Raw genomic sequence first — 24,763 nt, 5'->3', positions numbered from 1 at the left:
GCTCTGATATATTTAGAGTGCTTAAACAAAATAAACTGCTTTTGCCATCTACTTTGGACATGCAAACTGTCTCCCACTTCTGATTTGTGTAGGGCACAAGGCATTAGTTTTCACTTCTGAAGCTCTTTTTTATCTGTGTCTTCTGTAACCAGCACTGCTCATGCACTATCAAAGTGAGATTCCTGCTTGTCATTAGTTCCCATTTCCCAAGTATAAATTTTTATACCAGCCTGGAAAGAGTTCCTAGAATAAATCATTATTCCTCCTCAAATCTTCCTGAAAACTGAGGTTCTGCAGGGAGTCCAAAACTTGTCAGGGTTATATAGGATGTTAAGTTTATGATTTAGTCTCACTATTCCCAGTGCATTTTCCTTGCTTCTCTATATTTATGGTACAGTTTTTAATCTCTAATCTTGTACTTAGCTTATAAGCTTTTTGTTGTGGAGACTGTTAATTATCTTATGTTTTCACACTATGTACTGATTTAATAGCTTAGATCTCTATGTGTTGCTGTCAAGTGTATCTGAAAAGTTATTTAAATATGCTTAAAAATACCTTGGATTAGAGCCTCTTTCTGTCCTTGTATAGTTGCATTTTGAAGTAGTATTTAAAGTCTCTTTCAGATTGGGAACTAGAAAAGAGTTTGACTCTTCCTGTGCCTGACCACCATAGCATGGCACATCATCTGTTATGATGTGTTTAACAGCACTTTGTGTGGTAAATTTTCTGGTGTGAGCAACCAAGAGTAGACAAGATTGGATTAATGGTGGCAGGACTTGAATGGTGTTCACTGTAAATGTCTGGATACCCTGGTGACTGAAAGGGTACATTTCCCAGCTCCCAGTGTCTGTGATACTCAGTACTCTATTTAAAAAATATACAAATGGAAAAGAACTTCTCAACATGCATTCTCTTAAACTCTGTTGTATTTGAAAGAGCCATTTCTACAAAGCCTGTTACAATAGGTGTGTTCCCAATGAACCTGAACATCCCTGAGTCTTCTGTGTCTCGTTTTTTTTCAGATTAATCGTGCCCCAAGCTTTGGAACGGATCAAAAAATAGACTATGTTGTAAAAAAAGGTGTTCTGCTAAATGCATTGAAGCTTCTCAACATACGGTACCTTGTCCTCTTTTCTTCAGTCTGGCTCTATTTCTGTCGCTTTGATTTTTTTTTTCTTTAATTTGAATTGGACTTAGAGGAAATGAAAAACTTTTGTTCCCACCTTCACATTTTCAAAATGTAAATGTTTCCCTTGCTGTCAGTTTTGCTATAAAAATTAACATAAATTTTATTTTTCTTCATGCATATGTGCTTGCAAAAAATGAATGGTAATAGTAATATTTGTACTTATTTTTAAAAATTTTTCAAACACATCTTGAAGTTGGCATATGTGTGCAGTCATGGGTACATGGCCATAAAGGAAATTTGCTTGAGTGATAGCAAAATCACAAAATCACATTCAGTCAAAAGCCTGCCTCTCTAGAGGAAAACTTAGTAGCTGAGATATGTTGAAAAAAGTCTACAACTCAGGAAAATAGATACAACCATGTTTGTACATTACATTATAGCACAGAGTAAATACAGCATCCCTTAAAGTGTGAAAATTTTGTAGCCATGAATGTTAATATTAAAAAAAATCTTAATGTTTCAATTCTAATTTTGTATGATAAAGACATGACTGACCGGAAAATACAGATTATTTACTTGGTACGAAAGTTCATCTCATTTTGGCTGCATTGAATTGACATTTCTTATTATCATCTGTGCTTCAGGACAAGTGATAAAAGGAAGAATTTAGCCCAACAGAAGGCTGAGGCTCAAAAAAGATTGTATGGTCAAGGGTCAGTGAAAAAACTGCTGCCAGGTTCCTCAGACTGGGAGAAGCAGCGCCACACACTGGAAAGGAGAAAACAAGAACTGGTAGGAAGGGGGAAAAAGTGCTGTTTCTTACTCATGGTTTATATTCTCTTTTGTTTTAATTGTCTTACTTTCTTGATTTGTAGAAGGAAAGACTTGCACAAGTACGTAAACAGATTTCCAAAGAGGAGCATGAAAATAGACACATGGGGAATTACAGGTGAATGTTTTTGACTGTATTAGTAGGAAATATTCAGTATATTCTTTAGGAGCAGTGGAAACAAGTATTTCTGGTAAATGATAATTTTCTGCCAAAAATGTGTAGGCATTTATAGAAAATATATACATATACATCAGTTATCTTTTTTCAGATGGTTCTTTTCTTGATTCCTATTTTTTTCATGCACTTAGGAATTTATATGGCATCAGTCGCCCCTATTGTTTGTGCAAGACATTTGCTTCAAAGACATGATTGCTCACATTCAGTGTACACTCAGTCCATGATTGTTGTTATGGACCTGTTCTCTAATCACATATGATCATTCTTATCATGGTGGAAAGGGGTGCAGTGTGATATTCCCCTGTAAAAAGATCATATTTGAATTGTATCTCTGAGGCTTGCCAAAAATTTGGAAACTTTATGGGTGCTTCCATCATTTTGAATAGAATGACATATTAAATACTTTACTTTTATTTTTGCACTTGAACTTTGGATCTTGGCAGGCAGAAATGTAAGTACCTTCATATTCCTTCATAAAAGATGTTCAAAAGAAAGCTTTACATTGTCAGTTACAACAGGAAAACAAAAATTTTGTTTTGTGATGTTTTTGTTATTATTTCTTGTTATGAGAAGTGAAAGCATGGCCTAGGAATATTGGTGAAAGAGAGCAAAGTATGGCTAGCAATATGTGATAGGAATGTTTGTCCACTCTTTATAATATTCATCCAGAATGTGACAGGTCTGAGTTCACATATTTTATTGTGAACTACCCAGAATACCTTTATTGCTGTTCTTCATTGCTACCTTTTTTGAGATGTTCTATATTTCCTAGTAAAATTCTATTTTAACAGATAGATGTTTCTGTGAAATTTGCAGTTTTGATGACTTAACATTTTGCTTACAAAGAGTCTTTCTTTGTAACTTTTAATTACATATTTTCTTGATGCGTAGAGCTGAACTAGTAAGTAAAAAAAAACCTCTAGATGTACAATGAAGTGATGAAGTGGTTATTTTCATGCTACTAAAAGAAAGAAAAGCACTATGATGCTTTAACACATTTGGTTTTTTTGCTAACTTAAATGTCTAGCTTATTAACTGATCACATTTTAAGTTTCTTATTCAGTTCTTGACTGAAAATCAGACACATGTTCTCTTTATTTAGCTTTTGGGTTAATGTAAATCAGTAAAACCACAAAACTTTCTTTTCCTCAGGAAAAAGTAAAGTGTCACTTCTTGAGGAATCTGCACTTTTAAAAAGGCAGAATAGCTTTGTGTTTTCTTATTACCATGTCTTTGAGAAAAGGCTGAAGAATCAGCAGACCATGAGAAGGAAAGTAATTTTGGCTAGAGAAGAAGAGGAATTTTATCTGAGAGTTATGCAGTATTTTCTTCGTGTGATATTCATCTGTAGAGCAGGACTAGCTTGTGTCAGGCATATGGATGACATAGAATCATGGAAATTTTGGATGCTAGTATTGCTGAATAGATTAATATTGCACTCTGAATAAAAATCCAGAGAAACCTCAGTCAAACTCAGGAGGTTTGGATTTAATCTGTGGATATCAGCTCAGCAATTGGCTTAGTCCATGTCTGTGCAAGCACAGCAGGCTCCAGCAGGAGTCTTGGGGCAGCTGAAGTAGGAGCCACACTTCTGAGCTCTTGTGAAATCATGAGGAATTGGAAAGGAAGTACATGGCTTTGAAATGGCCTTTAGCTGCAGTCTATTTCTAAATACATTAAGAATATTACCCTTTCTTTAAAGCATTCTTGTATGGCACTTTCTCTGCAGTAGAATCAGCACCATTAAATGGTGTTGACTGAAATGAAATTAGAACCTAAATCTCCTTTAGGTGTTTAATGCAAACTGGAAGCATCTTCATTTCATTCTACAACTGCTCTGAGACTAATGGTATCAAATCATCCTTTTTTTCCATTGCAACAAAATCCTCATGATAGATACCTTTTCAGGGAGAAAATGTCTAAAAAGGAAGAACAAGAAAAAAAAAGAAACTTGTAAAAAGTTCAGAAAAGACTCACAAATACAAAGAAGTCACAAACTGTCATGCACTGTATAAATGATGTCCATGCCTTGCACAGTGCAGGGAAAATTAACTTATGGGTTACTCCTTACAATACATTAAAAATTAGTCTTCCATCTTAGCCATATTTCTGGCTGTGTTTCGGATATTCATGACAGATGGATTGAAGTGGTTTTCTTCAACGCCCGTTGTTGCTTGATGAACATGAATAAATCACCAAGTCCTGCTTCTGACATTGTCATAATCTCCTTACCTGTGATTTTAGAGAATAATGGCATAGCTGCTCTAATGGAAAATCAGTCACTGTTTATATCCATGTACCAGGGTTTTTTCTTTCTTTCTTATAGCACCTATTTCTTCCTGTTGATTTTTTGGATGACTTAGCATTCAAGTGCACTACATACTCAATCTTTCATTCATATCCAGCCCATGGGATCAAAGCTATTGTTCAGATTTTCACTGTTTTGTGTCCTTTGATTGCTAATACAAATTGTTTTGTGTCCTTTTATTGCTAATACAAATTATCTTGTGGCTTTGAATTTGACATACAATATTTTGTTAATATTTCATGAATCATTCACACCTGTGTGCATCACTCACACTCACTGAAATCTCTGAGCACTGCAAAACTGGGTTTGGGTGTACCCCTGGAATGACCTACATGGTATTTCTTTTGACTGGCTATTGCTGGTTTAAACATGAACGTGTTCACTGAATTAAAAGTAGATTTAGAGAGCAATGGTCAGAGTATATGTTGTATAATTTGATATTATATAATTATTATAGATGGGATACATACATGTTAAAAAAGGGACTGTGTATTGTGTGATGAATACCTCAGCTTCTATCTTAAATTGTTCTCTTTTTCCTTTTTCAGGCGAATTTACCCTCCTGATGATAAGACATTACTTGAAAAGTATGAGAGTTTGTTAGCCACTGCTTTCCAGACGTTTCTTGCTGGAAGAGCAGCTTCACTCCAGCGGGAAATGAATAACCCCTTAAAAAGAATGAAGGTACTGAAATACACTGAGTTCTGGCTTTAGGAGTTACTTCGAATTAATGACCTCATGGATTAGTTTCACTAAAATCATGTGTGACGGCTGCTAAATAGCATTTGATAATGTTCTATGATCTTATTATTATTCTTTGTGCAGCTTGTGGGCCAGATCCTTGAATCTGGATGAACTGCAGTGGACCCAGGGTGGAGACAGGCTAGATGGCTTTAAGCTACTTTACCATATCCCTGATCCTCAGCCTTACCCCTGGCCAAACCAGAGGTTGGCAGAAACTGCTTTTGAGCTGGTAATTGCCTCCTTCTTCCTCCAGTAATGTTCCCAGCCTATTCATCCACTTGTATGGACTGGAACAAGAGGTACCCTAAAACCAGCTCCACTAGTTTAACGATTGAAGTCATCCAAAAATTTCACCTGATTTGCCTACTTATTTAGTCAGAGACAGTAGGAAAACAGCTATATTAATAACCAGCTAACATGATGTAATTTGAAATCTGAGAAATAGATTTCTAGTTGGCATCATCCAACAGTTTTACAGGAATCTTTGTTCAATCCTTCAGACTTTTCTTTTAAATATATGTTAAGACTTGATTTTAACCCTCAATTTCATGTTGCTTGCAAGGAGAGATGCATGCATGAGAAGAAATATTTCTATTTCCTCTTGTGGAGGAATTCATATTCCTATTTCAGGAATTAGTAATCAGAGTAATTTCAAATTTCTACTACTTTCTGCTTGAATTTTTGAAGGACGGGGTATGTCCTGCTTTGAATTAATAGTAATGAAATTCCCATTTCTAGGAGGAGGACATTTTGGATCTTCTGGAGCAGTGTGAAATAGATGATGAAAAGCTAACAGGAAAATGTCCCAAGCAGCGAGGACCTAAGGTATTTGACTTCTAGATACTGATTTTTTATTTCACTCTATAGACAGGTTTTCTGAGAACTTTAAGTGGGGAATTTAGTTAGCTGATCCAGCTGGAAGTTTTCTTCCTCTGACTGCCATTAACCTTCTTTTATTTTTTTTAAAGTATAAGTAGAGGTATGACTACCATTTGTCCAACTAAATCCCATTAAATTTTTAAGGGGATATGGAATCCTTCTTTCCCTCTCTAAACATTTGGAGGAATTGCCATGCATGGCAACAACTGCTGCATGAGAGATTGATTTCAGTGTGTGAAAGGATTTTTATATCAATGGTGGATCTCAAAAGAAAGCTTTCATCTCTAATTAATTAGTGCCAAAATCAGGATTTTGAGATCATGGGATAAAAGGCAGTATGGAAAGTCAAAGAAATAATTATAATTTTGATATATTTGGAGCTTGCTCCCTTGCTAAGAGTGTTGTACAGTATATCTTGGAACGCATTTTGTATCCAAAATCTGCTTTTAATGTGAATGTATATTATTTTTAGCTTAATGCTTTCTGCTTGTTTGCATAGTTCATGTGATTCTTTGCCTTAAATAAACTGCATATCTCTAAGCCAGTAAAGACAAATAGTTTGGGCTTGACTAGAATAAGTATGTTTTTTATATCCTGTAAACATTTTAGGTCAAGTCTGCTTAGAAGAGCCTACATCTCTGCTCTGATCTTTGATGGATTTGTTTATGGATGCATGTAAATTTTTTTACAGTGTTTTATGTTTCTCATGGCATGGTGTACAAATCTGTGGATATCTGTACAAAATGAATGCTGACAATTGTTCTGAGCTTGAAGAGGTACTTTAAATATGTGCAAGAATCCAAAGAGCTGCATCTTATTACAGGCGTGCATTCTGGAAAGAGGATCTACATGCCCAATCTGGTATTAAGATAGATTTGCAGGGACCTCATTAAAATATGGGGATTTTGTGAGCTCGTGCTTTAACAGCAGTGGATTCATTTAAACAAGAGAAAAAAACCTCAGTTCACCCTAGCAGTACACTCAGTCCTCATTCTTACAGAGATTCTTTGCCTTGAAATTTTGTTTTCAGTTCTTTAACATGGGGTCAGTTATTCAAGTTTAACATCTCAGTCACATTTTTCCCTTTTTCCAGAACCCTGTATTTTCCCAGCAACCCTAGAGAGCAGCTATCTGGTTGACTGAATGCACACTGACTTGTTCTATTCTACCTCTACACTCTTTGCTCACAAGGCTTTCCCAGGCTGGAGACTGTAACATTTAATTAAACATTAATAGGGTACTAAGCCCATAAGCCCAAATTGAGAAACCTCTCTCAATTAGTTTTAAGATGAATTTTGATTAATTTTTTATGAGTAAGACTTGGTCTTCTTTTATAGCAGGCAAATGGATTGTGTAGCTTATAGCTGCCTTACTGGTACAATATTGTTTGCACTTAGGTGAGAAAGAAAAAATTGCTTATGACCAAAATTTCATTTTTTCCCCCCTAAAACTGATGAAATCAAACCAGAAAACAATTAAACTAGCTTATCCAGGGGGAGTGTTTATTTTCCTTGCACTGTGCACACTTCATGCTATGCAGGATTCTTATTCCTGCATCTTTTTTGTGGCCCTGATATATTTCCCAATCATTTAAACCTTGCCTACAGTGAAGCCATGTAAGCAGAGATTTCCCTGGTTATATAATGTCCTGTGTGCTCCTTTTCAAATACAGATGACCATGCAGATGGTCCTGGTATCTTTTTCCAAAAGAGCATCACCACCTCCTGTGAGGGTTAAGGTGCATATGGCCAATCATATGCATTTAATTGGCCACCTCTTTGTAAAGAGCCTGCTATGAGATATGTAATGTCTAAATATATGTCTATACAGAAATCTGGTGAGTGAGGCAGTCAGTAGAAAGTACTATTGCCTGTCAATCTGTCAGGTAAGAGAATAATCCAGCTGTAAACCTCATCTTGTAACCATAAAATCCTACAAATAAAGAACTATTTGCACATACAGGATCTAGAAATAGAAAAAAACAACCACAGGACCGGTACTTTTCATGTCATGTAATCAAACATGAAAGGTTCTTTGAGAAGGTCATGGAGTCTGTCCCCCCTTAAATTCAGTGGCTGCCCTGCTGACTGAAGATACGTTTAAGTCAGATGCTCTGCCTTGGGTTGTACTCTTCCTTGAAAAAAAAACATCAGTCAGGACTCAGAAAACTAACAGGACAACTGGAATAGTTAGGAGAGAGAGATGTGCTCTCCACACATAGAAACATATAAACATCTACATTTCCACATACATATCTCTGCATAGGAGAGGCTGAGGGCAGTGCATGTACAAATAAATACAAGCTTTGCATCTAACAATTATTCTGTATTTGCTAGGAATTTCAGCCTTATTTTTTCAGCCTTATTTTTATTTGAATATGATTATGATCTCAGTGTAGGAAAAAAGAAGTCAAGAAGTTCACAGAATGAAGGAATCTTTTCCTGCACTTAAAACATCACTGAATTTTGCATAGATGGAGAAGGGCATTCTGGAAATGTCCAGTTTATTTACAGCCTCTAGAGGGCTCCTGACACCTACACACTGTCAGGGTTACCTGTGTTTGCAGGACAATGGGCTAAGGAACTAAAATAACAGATATTGTAGAGGAAATGAGAAATTAATTTTAATTCTTTTGGTATAAGATCAGATGAGTTTAGTCACAGAAAAATTGGGTTAGCATAAGGGTAAGATCAAAGTGATGAGCTAGGCAAGATGTGCTAGGCAATCATATGTCTCCTGAGATCAGCTATTATTTGTTATTATTGAATCTCCAGATTCAGCTATTATTCGTTATTATTGCTTTTTGTAATTTCTTTGATCTTTCTTTTTATTCTTCTTTGTTAATTGATATTGTTTACTGTAGAATGTGTGAGGAACATGTATATGATAAGTGGAAAAGATCTATCTTAAAGCCTCTGTGAGCGATGATTGAAAATGTTTGTTATACCTTGTGTAACCCCTCAGGAATGTCTGATCAATATGTCTACATCATACACAGCATTTCATGATAAGAACAGCTATTTTTAATAAAGTGGTATGTGTTGAGGCACCTTTTATTCCTTTGGCAGACAGATACATATCAATCTTGTATACATTCTTTGTGTAACAACAATTGTCAGGGCCCTCCTATATGCAATATTCTTCTCTAACTTCTCCTTATCTGGTCTAACAGCTTGGGATGGCATAAACATGCCATTAGTGACAGAAATCCCTTCCCTTCCTTGTCTGGAATAGAAGTTTAGGTAACATCTATTTAGTTATAAAGTGTATCTTACAGCAACAGGAGGTTTTGGGGCTTTTTCCTGTTACTCTCATAATAAATCTAGGTGCATTAAATTATGCTAAGATGTTAGAAAAACTTAAATTCTTCCTGGGAGTTCTTTTTCACTTTGACTCAAAGTATGTCCAGAAACTTTTTTAAAAATCTGATGTTTAATTGGAATCCATTCTGTAGATGAGGCTATCAGCATAGCTTCTTATAGCTGAGAGTTACTGGAAAGAAAGTGTGTAGGAAAAAAAGGTCACCACATAAGCTTACATAGGAGAACAGATGTAATGGAAGATACTGCATTTTTTGTGTCTCACTAATGGTAGATGGAAGATGAAAAATTTTCACTTGTAGCTTCTGTTCTTGGATCAGTTTCTCTGTCTCCACCTTTTTGGTTTTGTCTTGCAGTATCCTTGGTAAAAGCACAGGATTAAAATTAGCTAATGGCACTGAATCCCATGTGCCTATGAGGCACCAAGAACCCCCAGCACGGCTTGCTATAAATTCTTTGGTTTCTGCTCTCTGTGAGATGTAGATTAATCACTTTCTTTTTGAAAGTAAAACAGACAAAGTTCCCTGATGTATTTTTCTACTTATGTTGATCACTGTTATGCTATAGTTTCAGTTATTGCAAATATCAGTGAGGAACCTGAACTGATTGTAAATGGTATTCTGAATAAATTGATTTATGATTTCAAACCATAATTCAATATGTCTGGTAGTGCAATTCATACTTCAAATAATTCCTCCCCCCCCCCCCCACTATATTATGCTGCTCTTCATGTGACAAAGATTAGAATGATTAGAATTACAGTGGAATGAATTTAATGAAATATTTAAGCAATTATTCTAAAATTTAGGACAAACTTCCAACTATTTTGGGAGGGTTTAGAGCTGTGCAAATACTGCCTGAACCTGCCTGAATCAGGGATCTAGTGTTATAGCTGGTTGTTTCTTTGGTATTCAATTCAATTTCTTGGGTTTTTTTTCTTTTTTTTTTTTAGCCCTTGTGTTCAATGCCAGAAAGTGCACATTCCTTAAGGAAACCTCAGAACCACAGCAGTGACAGTAGCTGTGATAGTGACAGCAGTGTGTCAGAGTCAGGAGAAGAAACTGAAAAGGAAGATCACAATGAAAAAAAAGAGAAAAAAGTTTCATATGATGTTGAAGAAAATAAATACAAATCATTGGAACGATCAGGTAAGTTAAATAATCACTTTTCCAAGGAAGTCTGGCATTGATGATGAATTATATTAAATTCCTCAGTCTTTTAGACTGTGTCAACTTTGTATCTCAGGGTTTAACTCTGGTTTGCTTGTTTTAGTTTCTTTAAAATGTTTTCTAAATTAATAAATATATACCATGTTATTTTTTGTTTTAGTGATGTATTGTCTCAAAGAATTTTATAATGTAGTTGCATATGTATAATGGTGCTTCTAAAATTTTATTTTTCATAGCAGCATTTATTTAGCTGAAAACTGAATTAAGAGATGGTGTAACTATGCCTTAATAAATGAGAGATACTGAATCTTCAAATATGAGATCCATTGAGCAAATTTTCTCTCCTGTTTCAATATCTTTATGGTCAGGAAACCATACACAGAAGTCACATACATTTTGACCTAAAGAGCACATGCCCTCTCTCATAAATCTCATGTGTGTTATAGTGGATTGGAGTCTGGTTAAAGCTGAATATGAGGAAGAAATAAATGTTCCTATAAGTATGTAAATTCTGTATTGTTAGGGGATCTGACATGACTGACTTCTACATGGATAGTTGTTAGTCAACACACATTGTAGTACAACATCTGTGCACACACTGATCATATGTGTTGTTAGTTACAAAGACTGAAAAATGGGTGTTAAGAAAATAATAAGTAATAACATCATTCATTTGATCTGTCTGCAGGTAGAATGAACTGCAAACCTTCAAATAAAAATGTAAAGTCTCCATCATATTCGTCCCCCACATCATCCACAGGTCCAATCCGGCGTTCTGTGAGCTGCCCTCGCTCCATATCAATCCTCACTATGCAGTCGCAGGGAGCTGAGCCGCGCCCCTTTTCAGCCAAAGCAGCTCTCCAAATGCAGCGAACAGCCTCTGTGAACAGGTCTCACTCTTTAAGTCGTAGCCCATCTTCAGCCAGATTCTCTCAGACAGCCACCTCGGGAACTATTCACTCTTCAGGGGTGAGTTAACACAGTGGTTGCATTCAAAATGTGTTCCATTCTTCTCTAAAACTCAATAAATACACTAGTAATTTTTGCAACATCAGAAAACTTGAGGTGCTGTAGTCAAGATTGTTTTGACAGACACTTGAACATGTAAGATCTCTAGATCTGTGTGTGAAATGGGATGAGTGCCAGCTGTGATGTCTCAGTGTTCATGGTGCAGCAATACAGATGTTACATTTTGTAGAAATAGGTTTCTTAAGAGAATGGGAAACTTCACTTTGTGAATGGGGAACCTTCACTCCTAAACAGCCTTTTGAAGATAGAAAGGATCATTACCTCTCTTAAAAATCTTCTGTGATTTGTTTGGGGGTTCCTAGTTCTGAAGTAAGGCTGTACCTACCTTTAAAATCTTTACAGTAACAAAAATACATCCAGATTTCAAACCCAGTGTATAGTCCAAGGGCAAATACATTGTGCCAGAATAAAACTAGGAAGGTTTTGTATGGCTATCCATTGTAGAAGATGGTGAGACTAATTTTCAACCTATTAGACCTCTTTTGCATATGCTATACCACTGCAGTAGAGCTCTACTTCCAAAGTGAACAGCTGGAAATTTATACAGTGCTTGTGGTCTTCGGGATTTGCCACTGCAGTAACTGACTCAGAAGTCATTCTCTTTTGTAAAAAAGAAGATAAACTATCTTTCATTTGCACCCTCTCCTTGAGACAGACAAGCAACTGGCCCAAATAATTAATAGATCAGATTAAACTCTTTTAATTGTTTAGAATTTGTGTGGTTTGTTATACTTTTCACAGTGTACTTCTGGACCATGTATATTTTTTCATTTTGTTAGCAGATTGTCATGCTCTTTGGTATTTCCTTCACAGCCCAGGCATTTCTTCTTTTGTGTTGGGGTGATGGATCCCATATTCAATTATCCCTAGGCAGTGTTTGCAGGGATCAGTCCCCAGCCTCACTCAGGATTGCACTGCCTGCTGGTGCCAGAGCATTTCCATTCATGCTTTGATGCCTGACCTATATATTTCATCACCCAAATAATTTGTGTGGAGATGGGGCAAAACAAATTGGCACTTTTAACCCATATTTGCTGCCGCTCTGTATTGTGGTGAGCTTTGATTGCGAGCAATCCTTTTGTAATGCTAATTAACTTGCTTCATAGTATTTACTACCTCTAATCATCATTTTTATCCAGTAGAACGCTCATTGTCTGTTTTGCCTGTGAGGCTTTGTCTAAATGATGAAAAAGGGTCCTTTTAAAATTGTGTGCTGACATCTTGTGAAATACTCCTTAACATGGTTTTCCATCTTTAAAGTCAGCTAATAGAATTGGAAAGACATTAAGAGTGTGTCTTCACAACAACGTGTTAAAGGTATTTTTTATTGCATTAGCTATCTCAAGTTTAAAAAGTACCCTTTTATCATCACCATGTACCCTGAGAGTTTAATGAGACAGTGCTAATATGGATTTTTCTATTCACATTAACTTTATATCAAATACAAATTACTGAAAGATTAAAAGCAGTCTTTCACCATCTGATGTTAAAAATGGGCTACTCGCTTAAATTAACATTAGTTAGAAGCACACCCTCTTTTTCATTGAGAAAGCTCCACCACAGAAATGATCTTGATCTTGATGTCTAGAACAATTACTTTGGGTGATAGAGCTTAGGTCATGCTTCCTAAAAATGATGTGAATAAAATTACTTACAGAATGGATAAGAATTACTTATAATTTAGCACTGTATTCTGAATGGAACTCTGTTCATAATTATTTTTGCAACTAAGAATAATATATTATATATTACTGCTAGAATAACATTAAAATTGATAAACTGTGACTGACTAAGAAGAAATCATTTGTGCATGATAAAGTGGTAGTTTATCTGTTCTTTGGGCAAGAAAAGAGCAGTACACTGCCATTTTTGGAGTCTGCTGAGATCCAAATGTTCTAAACGTAGGGAAACTAAATTTATAATAAATCATTTACAGTTGGGAATTACAGACATATTCTTATAGGAGTTAGAAGCATAAGTGGATTTCAAATTATTTGCTATCTTATTATTTCAGCCATATTAACATGTATCAAATACCAGAGTATTTTTTTTGTGCTTGAAAATATTTATCACTCACTTAATTAAAGATATCCTTAAGTATTGTAGTTGTTACAGAATACAAAGATTAAAAGTGCCTAAAAATTTTGACTTTTACTCTTGAAAAATCCTAAAATTAGACTGACTTGGTTTTGCAAATGTGAAAATGCAAAAAGTATGTGAAAGAAAGAGGATCAGAAACACTTCTAACTAGTGTGTCATGTTTTTAAGTAGACCCCCAAATCCTCCAGAGATGGTCTTCTGCCAACCCTACAGGGGTTCAGATCAGTGTTGGTGTAAAAACCATTGGTACTTCAAACAAAACTCTGGACAACTGGAGGCCCTGTCAGACCCCTTACTGACTAAAGCAGGAGAGAAGTGGCCTTTTTAATGCTTCCTGAAATGTTGGCCCTGTGATATATTGCCTGTTTATGTTAAATTGTTAAGTGACGCACTGAAAGGATGCTTTTTATGACTAATATTTTTATTATATTGAATTTAAATTCAAAGTCTGTTATCTCAATTTCAAATTTATACTTTAAATTGTGGCACCATAAATATGGAATATATGTTTGTTTATTCTGTTTTAAACAAACAAACATTTTAACTGTTTTTCTTGGATTTCTTGACAACTCTCAGTAATGGTGATGCATTAATGTATGTGATATATATTAGTTCTGTATTAGATAATACTTCTATGCACTTTAATAATATATTTTATGTCACTCTAGAATTTTTTTTGTTGAGCAAACATCTTTGTAATGTGATTTAATGGCACGCTTAAAATGTTTTCCTCTGCTTTGTGTTGGCTTTTAGAGTGAGTCTTTGCTGCAACAGAAAACAAAAGAGCAAGAAGTTGCTTTGACAAAAGAGACTCTTCTCCGTATCAATGACTTGAAAGTAAGGTTCCCAGGAAAAACAAATGAGGAATCTGAATTAATTATAGAAGATGTAAGTATCTATAAATAAGAAAGAAGAACAGGCTAGACATTGTTTAGGCTACTGAAATGAAGGAAAGTAAAAAGCTCAATCTATGATTCATTAGCTCCTGTGGCCTTAAAACTTCCAGAACTCAGGATAACTCAAAAGAATTTGAAAGCTTGGAGCTTTGCATCCTTTCTGACCTTAAAAGCACAGCACTGAAAACATTCCTGTGTCCTTATAAAATATGTGAGAAATAATCAGGAGGGTTAGGAAAATTCAGTTTTTCATTGTAGAGAGAGTTCAAACTTTTAAGTAAGCCAAGAAGAATGTTACAATTCATATTTCATCTGATATTGTTAAAACAGACCCTGACCTGTTTAATTTGCTCTCAAGCAGGCATACTAGAGAACTCAGAATGGTATGCTGCAGGCAGAATGGAGGTTGGGGGTCATAAAGAACACCAGTCTCATGTGCTTTTTTGGCTCTTGTAGTCTACCAGATTCACCTTTCTCACATCTAATGTTGTCCTGAGCCTTGGAGTTTGGTATCAAAGACATGTGAAACAACGCCAAAATAAAGGTCAATTAAATCCCAATACTTGATATATAAGCAGAAATTGCATGGTGTCTAAATACTTTGTAAATATTTAATGCAAAGAAGCTGACAGGATGGAAAAGAAAAAAATAAAGATGGATCTTCTCTTGTCATTTTAAAAGGAAAATTGAAAGGATTCAAACTAACCTGTGCTCTGATGTAGTGAGCACCGTCCTTGATCTGTTAAAATTCATCTGATTTATTATCTGGCCAGAAAGGTCCTGAGCTCTGTGAGCTTCCAGGATGCTGATTATGTTCTAGCAATCTCTGCTGCTACATTGGAGTGGGAAGGAATTCTTCTGTAGTGATGGTTGATTTGGTGCTGGTGGAAGATAGTACTCACCAGCAGCAGGTTGGGTTTCTCAGCAGCAGAGCTGGAACGCTCCATGAGACGCCGTCCCTGATGCCCGAGTGCGCGGTTCTGCGCGAGCCGGCTGCGAGCGCTAATGTGGCGCTGCTTCCTTGCACAGCGCTAGCCTGGGGAGCCCCACACCTTCCTGGGGCACAGCTCTTGTAAAATTCATCTGGCCATAACCAATTCCTGATGGGAAAGAGTTCATCATGAAGGAAAATGAGTGCTGGCGAGACAGAACTTGTTGAAGGTCCGGAGTAGAGTAGAAAGATAAAATAATAAAACAAGAATAAAAATGTATGTTTGCAGCTTGAGCAATTTGGGAGCACTTAGATTTTGTGAAAGGAGAGTGTTGCAGTTCATATATGATTATTTATAGAAAGGATGATTTCCAGGTATGTCCAATGTCCCATTTGCAGCAAAACCCCTCACTATTTAAATAGATCAGCAGTTATGCATTCTTGAACTTACTACTCTCAAAAAATCTGAGCCGAGTCAGTCAAGACAACTTTCTAACTGCTTTGTAGTGTACGATTGTCAGAATCAGGTAGAAAAGAGGGTGGTATTAAACTGAAGCATCACACAGATCTTTGCAAATGTTGCTCCACATAAATTTCCAAATATTTTGCTATTTCTTTTAGAGAAAATTTCTCACAGCAGTCTTTTAGATGCTCACATTTTTAAGGGTTAGGAGTGCTCGTGATTGAAAGACCAGCTTTCAGTTGTTTTCATGTGTATTTTTTAACTTATGTTTTACAATGACCACAGATTATGGATAATTGGAAGTATCATAAAACAAAAGTGTCATCCTATTGGTTGGTAAAACTGGATTCAGCAAAGCAACGAAAAGTAAGTGACATATTTCATTTTCAGAAGGTCATCTAAAGTAAGTAGATGCATAGCAGTGTTTCTACTGGTGTTTAGCAGTAGCTGGGAGGGACTTGAGATGCTAAAATATAGGCTAGTGGTACTAACATAGATATGCATTAATTCAATTAAAGGACATTATGCTCCATATTTGGAGAAACATGATTGGTCTGGATTATAATTTAAAAATCAATTTCTCAAAAAATTAGTCTTCTAAAAAAAAGCAAACGAATGATTAGTGCTTGCATACCTAAGTTCTAGCTAATGTTCTTAGAAGGGTATTCACTTGGCAGATTTGATTGATAAGGACTACACCAGTCAGCAGTTTCAGACCAGGCATATTAAAACTGCATTAGAGGTAGTGATACTGCACTTGTCTGTTGGAGTATTTGACCCACAGTATTAGAAGAGATCATGCTGAATAAAAAATGGACCTACCAAGCAAAGAATTTTCTTCTTTAAGCGTTATTTCAGAAAGTCTCCAATAGAGGGTGGTTCTGCCCTTTATTTGACTGGCAGTCATGTTAAACCAAGGGCACATGTACAAAGTCAGGATGACAGAGATTGATGTGCCAGGTTGTTACTTGCAAGAACTGCACAATCAGAAATGTGGACTTTTTGCTCTTCTTGTGAGGACATCTTTTACAACTTTAGGAGACTTATAATTCCTGAAGCACTAGTGAGCCCTTCATCTTTGCTTGCACTGGAAATGATTTGCCTTTTTTTTAAACTGCTTTTAACCTCAATCCCTTCAAGCAATCAGATAGTTATTCTTAGAAGGGTAGTTTATAAAAACGGATTAACTTTGACAATGACATTGCAGCTGAGGACTGCCAAATGTCTTTTGTTGATTTGAAAGAAGTATGTTTTATATTCCAATGAGGTGGGTGAAGGAGAAATGAGCAAGGTGGAGAATATTTATGCAAGTAAGAAATCTGTCTCAAAGGTACCTTTCGCAACTTTGTGAAATACAAAACGGAATCTCAGTCCCCTTCACTCTTACTTACTGGGAAATTCTAACACACAAGAAGAAAATACCTGGGCAATGTACTAGATTGCACAATGTTCATACCTGACAGCTGTATTTGCTTAACAATTATTCAACATGATATAGAAAAATTAAACTTAAACTTATATTCTTAGTGTGTAATGTTCTGCATTACAGCATGGGTACAGGAGGCATTCAGAAGTAAGCTGAGAATAAACCAATTAAATCAATTCATGTTAAAAAATAAATTTAACATCTAAGACTTTCAATAAAAAGAGATTTTGGTATGGGAGGAGTTATGACTGCTTCATGTTGCATCACTTTACATAATTTCTTTAAAAGTGTTTTGATGGTTACCAGAGGGTTTTGAATATGCCCTTTCATAACATCTTGTTCTGCTATACCTAGATAATTTGTTTTGTTAAAGTAAATGATGTAAATTAAAGAGAAAAATGAAGGCAAGCTAGGGAAATTAAGTTAGAAAAATGAAGATGTAGGTTTCATGAAGTTCCAGCCCTTGTGCAATGCCTTGTCTCTTTTCTTAAATGGATGATTTTTTTTGCCATGTTTGCACATTAAGGACAATTAACCAGCACATTTCCTGCACTGGCATATTGGCAATATCAGCAAAGTAAAAACAGCAAAAAAGATTTTTTTTTTCCAGAGTACTTGGCAGCCTGTGGCTTGCTCTAAGATGTTCAGTTTTTAGTTTTCTTCAACTCCAGGTACTACAGTAAAAGAAAAAGCTCTACACTGGCATCGTTGTTTTTAGCCTGTGTCTTTTGGACTAGTGAGAGAGTCTATACAGGGTGGTATTGTTCTTTTTCACACAAGGAGATACTATTTGTCAGTGTAAAACCACAAAGAAATGCAGGGCTGATTCTTATGTGCTTTAGGGACTGAGTTGTTTCAGATGTGTGTTTGGCCACAGATACCAGCCATGTGTGTGGGAATGCCTTGGACAGGTGAGACACAAGGAAAAGGGCTTGGGAAGCATGAAGGCTGATGCTGCTAAGGAAGTGTCTGAAAGTCTGAGCCTGTCCCACAGGCATGGGACAGTCCAAAACCTGGGCTTAGCTCCTGCTATCACTAAAAAAGATCAGCACCCTTAGATTTTAATATCTTACTCCCTCTATCTCGCTCTTTGGGGGGAGTAGGCCATGGGTGTGAGTTTTAGTGCAACTGACACCTGCATTCATAATGATTCCCAACAGAGAGGACAGTATTGTATTTTCTTTGGGCTATTATGTACCTGGAATTACTGCAAGACCTGTGCATGCAGATTAATCCCAGGTCTTCAAAAAGAGTTTAAATAACATGGGAAAAAACATATTTCCTCAAGGCTCTCATTATTAGGTATCTATAGATTTTCTGCCCATTAGATGTACTAAAGAGCTTCCTTGTGCTATTGCAAGCATGTTGTATATTTAAGCTTTATTTCCTTCATTGTCACACAATTTATAAACAACAGTTTTTTATATCGGATCTAAAAATTGCAATTCCACACCATTCTTCCATAATTTACTGTTCTACTAAATCTCTCTCACCTTTTGAGAACCATGATTCACTACGTGAATCGCTTTGTCTTACATATCTTAAAGTTTCCAGGGAAAGCATTGTACCTTCTATTTTATAAAATCTTATACCAAATTAGCAAATACCTCCATCTGTTTAACACCCACTTGAGTGTGATTGTTTTTTTGGAAGATGCTGTTATGCAAAAGAGGAAGAGAGGGTGTTTCCTTTAAAGGAAATTTCATGGATTTAACTCGCTTTTTTGTTTATAGTTTACATGCACTGTAAGCTTTTTTTATAGGACAGATTTTACACTGTTCAGAGTGTCAATATGTGGTCCAAATACTACTTTGGTCACAAAAATATTCCCAGACTTATTGATAGTTTCTAAGTAGACAGAATCCAAGACATTCTGGAGTCTGATTCTCTCCAGGGATTATGAAGGGAACATAGAGGACTCAGTTAAGAGAATCTCCAGATATTTAAAAGCAGGCACTATGAATCCCACCTTCTTTCCCTGCCCCAGTTCAGTGGGATGTGCAAATGTGTATCCAGGACTCTGGTAAGTTGGATGTGCAGCTGTCTAGCACTATACTGAATGCAGCTCAGCCTTTATGCTCTTGCATTTAAATGTAGTCCATATGCAATAAATCCATGGCGTGCTGATAAATGTTTCTATTTTAAATATCTTGCTGATTATTTTCTTACTGATTTCACCACTGTCTCTTGCCAGGTACACTAATATGGTTTTATATAGGGTAACACTGAGCTTAAAAATACATTAAACCAAAGGCAGTTTGTAGTTTTCCAGGAAATTTTAGTTCTTTATAAAATAGATTTTACAAGGGAGTGGGAAAAGAAGACATACAGTGCTTGGGTTGATTAAGTTGCTTCTAGTCTTTAATTGTGTCAATTTTGTTTCTTTTACCCTTTCTGTCATTTAAACTAGCTAGTATTGAACAGACTGAAAAAACAGAAATAAACTTTTCAGTAATAAAAATAAAATGCTTTGATCTGGCTTTGCAAAATGTTACTAACAGAAAGAACATATAATAAAAGTTAGCTGATGACTGCACAGAAACGAACTCCAGACCTCTGTAGGAATGTACAGGTATGCAGTCATATGTACAGGGATAGCTGTCTGTATGCATGATGGGCATCAGCCATCAGCTGGGTTTTGACATTTTGCAAAATGTCTTTGATTTACTTGGAATGCTCTTTCCTAGGTTTTGGATATAGTCAGGACAAGTGTCCGTGCAGTTCTACAGCACGTCTGGAAAGCTCCAGACATTGAAAATCTCCATCTCTACCGTCTTTTTAATCGTCTATTTAATCGCTTACTTTGGAGCCACGGCCAAGGCCTATGGAACTGTTTCTGTAATTCAGGGTAAGCCAATTTTTCTTTTCTTCTTCTTCATAACTTCACAATTACAATCAATGCTGGTGTACTTTGTTGCTCATTTTCATTCACAAGAATGATGTAATACATTGAACTTGTTTTAAAAGCACCTTAAGATATATAGTAGAATTAAATCTAGCAATCAAGGCCAACCTTTTCAGAAATGGAATCAAACATTTAGTAATGTATTTAAAATTTAATAATCTAAGGAAAAAAAAAATAATCAAAATATTTTAGCCTTAAGTCAACTCTTGCTGGATGGTGCATGATTTTTAAGCCAGACCACTGTGTCAAACATGGACTTGCCATCAACAGAAATCACAGTATCTATTTGTGCTCCAGATCAGATGTGTTGTTCACTTATAGTCATTTATCATATGTGGAGAACTCTCACATTACCCTTGTTAATTGTTTCCCAAGAAAATGGATCACAAGAAGAAGAGGGATCTGAGGGATCCAAATGATCAACAGGTCTTTTATCATCATATCATTGCTGAAGGCTTGTTGTTGTGCAAGCTGTTAGGGTTCTTTACAATTTTTCTATCCTTCATGCTAGCAGAGGTGTGTAAAGTCTTGAGTACAAACTCAATTCTTTTGTTGTCATAAAATATTATAAGTGGAGTATATTTTATATATACTCCAGTATATAAGTGGAGAATCTTTGTCAATATTCTTTGACAAAGATCCAGTTCTTTGTAAGAGGAGTTGTTATATAAAAGATTCTAAAAATACTGTAGAATATATAAATATCCAGTATGTATAACTATCACTCTGCATGTAAAACACTTGTTACAGATAATACAGAATTCATGGAAGAAAACAAAAAGGCTGTTTGCACCTTGCCAGTATGTTGTTTATTCAGTTACAAGCATCCTTCTTACCCCATAACACAAAACTGAGAACTCATGACAGTACCTCTGTAGCAGAGTAGTCAACTTTTCATCACTCTTTTCCAAGAATTCATTGTGCCATTTTAAAGAATTGGAATAAACAGATTGGAATAAACATAGGGTGTGTGTAGAATTTTTGAGAAACATGTTGGGAAAGAGGTATTAATATGCTGATTCAGGAACAATATTACTATATGAAAATCCATTAAGGAGTGTAGTGTGTTCACTATTCATAAGATAGATGTCTTGGGAGAAGAGTGGAGCTAATGGCCTTAAGGTTTCCTCTTGCTGGTTAGTTCTCTGCTAGGTATGTGCTATTTTAATGAAAAGAAAGAACAAAGAAAATCTCTGTGAAAAGAAGGTCATGTAATGGGTTTCATAAAGGTTGATTTGTTTTGCTGTATAATAAACAATTAAAACTAATAGAAGAAAACCAGAAGAACCAGTTGACTTCAGATGATTATAAAAAGAATAACACATGATTGACCACATTGCACAATCCAGTATAATACTCTTTTTTTGTATCTGGTGAGGAGTCTGTGATTTCTTACTAATGCATAGAAGATAAGGTTACAGCATAACCAATTAAATTTAGGAAACAGAATTCTGATCCCGGTTGATTGCAGTATAATGGAGAATAAACTGGATCTGTCTAACACATGAAGGAAGTTGCACAGGCACATTTATATGAATGTTCATTATTAAAATTCATGTGTATGTTTCCAAATCTCAGCTTTTGTTATGAGGGTAGCTATCTAGTATTCGTTCATAATCAGTCACAGTTGCAGCAGGCCATATATTATTTGTCACTGAAAAAATGCCACTTAACTGTAGAAAAGTTATCACAAAGTCCAGAAGCTAAGGAATTTATCAGGAAAGTTTCTTCTACAGGATTTCTGAGTGAATGGAGTGAATTATAATATCATTATGTGTAGCAATGTGAATCTGTTGAAGTAATGTAATACTTGGACTGTCATCTTGCTACTTCCTACCAACATGACTTCATGAGGAAAGACTGAAGACAAGAGATTAATTTCTATATAAAAATACATGTGGACAGTTCCCAGACAGAAAACAATTGAGAAAAATATATTAAAGAAAAATAGTAGTATTACTTAATGATCTTAAGAGCTCATTTCCAACCTAAATGATTATATGATTATTCAGTTTGTGAAATTAAAGTTTTGATGTATACAAACAATACTTAAACAATTGTATGAATAATAATTAAAGAAAAATGCTTGCATCATTGAAATCTACGTTTGCAATGAAAATTCTGTAGGACTGAATGTTTTCAGCTGGGACATGCCATCTAGACAGAGGAGCCAGGCTGACAAATCAGTTAGCTATACATACAGCTCATCTTGTAGTCATAAATGGTCTTAATTCCATCCTAATCATAGAATCATTGACTCATACAATATTAAGGGGTTGGAATGGACCTTATAGATTATCTAGTCCCAGCCCCCAGCCATGGACAGAGACACCTCCCACTAGACCAGGTTGCTCAAGGCATTTTCCAACCTGGCTTTGAACACTGTCAGGGTTGAGGCATCCACAGCCTCCCTGGGAAACCTGTGCCAGTGTCTCACCACCCTCACAGTGAAATGCAGCTCAGTTTAAAAAAATCTTACTAGGCAGGAGTGAGCTTGCTGGTTCTGTGATGTTGTTTGAAGGATGAACTTTCTACATGGGCATTGTGAAATCTACTGCTGCTCTCTGTGGGCAAGGCTAAATCAGCCTGGATGCTATGTTGATACCAGATGCAGCAAATTTTCCTCACTCTGTGAAGTGCTTCTTTCATACACAAACAAAAAAGCTCAAGCTTACAAACCATCTGTGCTACTGGATAATAATTGGATAATAATTTTGTCCAAAAAAAGTCTTCACAAGCACCACGTTGCCTTTTAAAACAGATTGAATGATGTATAATGTGGTCAGAATTTTGCACAAACAAGATGTATGAGATGTATGCAAATTTATTTATTTATATATATAAATTTAATAAATATAAATATAAATATATATATTTTATATAATTTATATTTATAAATATAAATATATATATTTATTGTAGTCTTCTGTGCTGAAACACACCTGGTTTATATGGATGTGGTAGGCCTTGGTGGCTTTTTTTTCTCAAAGAAAAATGGCTTCATAAGAAAACAAAAGGAATATTTCTATAGATATACTCTGCAAGTTGCACTTAAGTGTAAATAACCAACCCATGTGACCAGAGGAAATAATAAGCAGTATTTGGATCACTAAACTGAGAGACTCTCTTCATATGATTTTTTGGATCAGGAAGCAGAACACATACTAATCTCCTGTAAATTAATTTCATACTTGTTTCTTAGTATCATGTACTTAAAATAAAAGTATTATTATGCTGTGTGGACATTTAGAAATAATTTATTACTTTTAATAATTCCTTTAATATCATAATTTCATTCAGGAGGTAGCCTGTTAAAAAGAATAAGTGTTTTGTGTTACTCCTGTTGTAAGAAAAATATACAATTTTGTGACCATAACTCTTTACGTGCTAAACTGAAGTAATGGCTCTGTAAACACTTCAGAGAACAAACCAAATGAAAAATGGCCGTGGACATTTCCCATATAAAGATTAATTTCTTACTTTGTGTTTTGGACTCAGCATCTGCCAGTATTTGTGTTAAATAGTATAAACCTTTCCCATACCTCTCCTGCAAGGTCATACTTTTTCTCTTGTTCCTCTGTTGTTAAATCTGATAAAAAGCAATAATGCTCTTAGATTGCAATTTGTGACAGAGACCATGAATTTGTTTCTTTTTCCATAATAGGAACTCTTGGGAAACCACATTTAGTAAAGGCTCAGAGGCTCTGACTCCGGAGCAGCTCCAGTGTTGCCAGCGAATAGTACAGCTTTGTAAACACTGCCTGCTGGTAGTTTACAAACATTCATCAGATGCAAGAGGATCCCCAACTGGGATGAGCCACCACTGGGACGATACAAGGTATAAATTTGAATATTTTCCTCCTAAGTTATATCTATAAAGGATAGTACTGGAATAGGTTTTATTCCATATTGCTACCACTAAATTTTTGCCTAAGTCTGGTTCCCTCTGTATTTAAGAAAAAACCCTACCAAACTCCCCAGCATATCCCTTGATCCTGACTTTCAGTCATTCTAATCTCACTACCCCAGTCATGAAGCACTACCAAAAGAAAACTTGACATACACATCTTGTATGTCTTATTAAACTTCTGTAAACTTGTGTACATCTTGTACACTTATTAAACTCTTGATTGCCTACTGCCTAATTAGCTGCAGCAAAGGCTTTCCAGAAAGTGAACTGAAAATCTCCTTTCTTCCCATTCTCAGATCCCTCAAAGTCAGTGTTTCCAGATTTGCATTCCTAGAGGTATCCTAACATGTCAGATACTTCTGGCTTCACATTCGCAGTGGGCTGCTATAGGGGCACAGCTCCAGCCAAGGGTCAGGTAAGTGCCATCTGATTTACTGTATTGCACAGTTTTGCAAAGTTGATTTCCAAAATCTATAGACCAAAAGTTTTATTATTCCATTTTACAGAGCATAAATATATTTTCAAACCTTGCAAAACAGCATCAT

The 24,763-nt window shown here is 35.8% G+C and overlaps 1 protein-coding gene across 6 annotated transcripts in view; it reads left to right on the top strand.

Moving 5' to 3' along the window:
• The window catches only part of TTLL7 (tubulin tyrosine ligase like 7), a 65,587-nt gene that overhangs the window by 35,947 nt on the left and 4,877 nt on the right, over nucleotides 1-24,763 (top strand). For 4 of the 6 annotated variants that reach the window (XM_066555587.1, XM_066555589.1, XM_066555591.1 and 1 more), the window contains 11 exons: nucleotides 1,023-1,117; nucleotides 1,774-1,921; nucleotides 2,005-2,078; nucleotides 4,995-5,130; nucleotides 5,929-6,015; nucleotides 10,342-10,537; nucleotides 11,247-11,527; nucleotides 14,441-14,575; nucleotides 16,263-16,343; nucleotides 20,091-20,251; nucleotides 23,973-24,146. In XM_066555587.1, coding sequence (XP_066411684.1) covers nucleotides 1,023-1,117; nucleotides 1,774-1,921; nucleotides 2,005-2,078; nucleotides 4,995-5,130; nucleotides 5,929-6,015; nucleotides 10,342-10,537; nucleotides 11,247-11,527; nucleotides 14,441-14,575; nucleotides 16,263-16,343; nucleotides 20,091-20,251; nucleotides 23,973-24,146 — 1,568 coding nt within the window. Of the gene's footprint in view, nucleotides 1-1,022; nucleotides 1,118-1,773; nucleotides 1,922-2,004; nucleotides 2,079-4,994; nucleotides 5,131-5,928; nucleotides 6,016-10,341; nucleotides 10,538-11,246; nucleotides 11,528-14,440; nucleotides 14,576-16,262; nucleotides 16,344-20,090; nucleotides 20,252-23,972; nucleotides 24,147-24,514; nucleotides 24,634-24,763 lie in introns of all 6 variants that reach the window. The other 2 variants (XR_010784074.1, XM_066555592.1) reach the window with 2 other exon arrangements.

The sequence above is a fragment of the Molothrus aeneus genome, chromosome 9, assembly GCF_037042795.1.
Source record: "Molothrus aeneus isolate 106 chromosome 9, BPBGC_Maene_1.0, whole genome shotgun sequence".
Classification (NCBI taxonomy): Eukaryota; Metazoa; Chordata; class Aves; order Passeriformes; family Icteridae; genus Molothrus; species Molothrus aeneus.
This window is presented reverse-complemented; position numbering and strand designations above follow the sequence as displayed.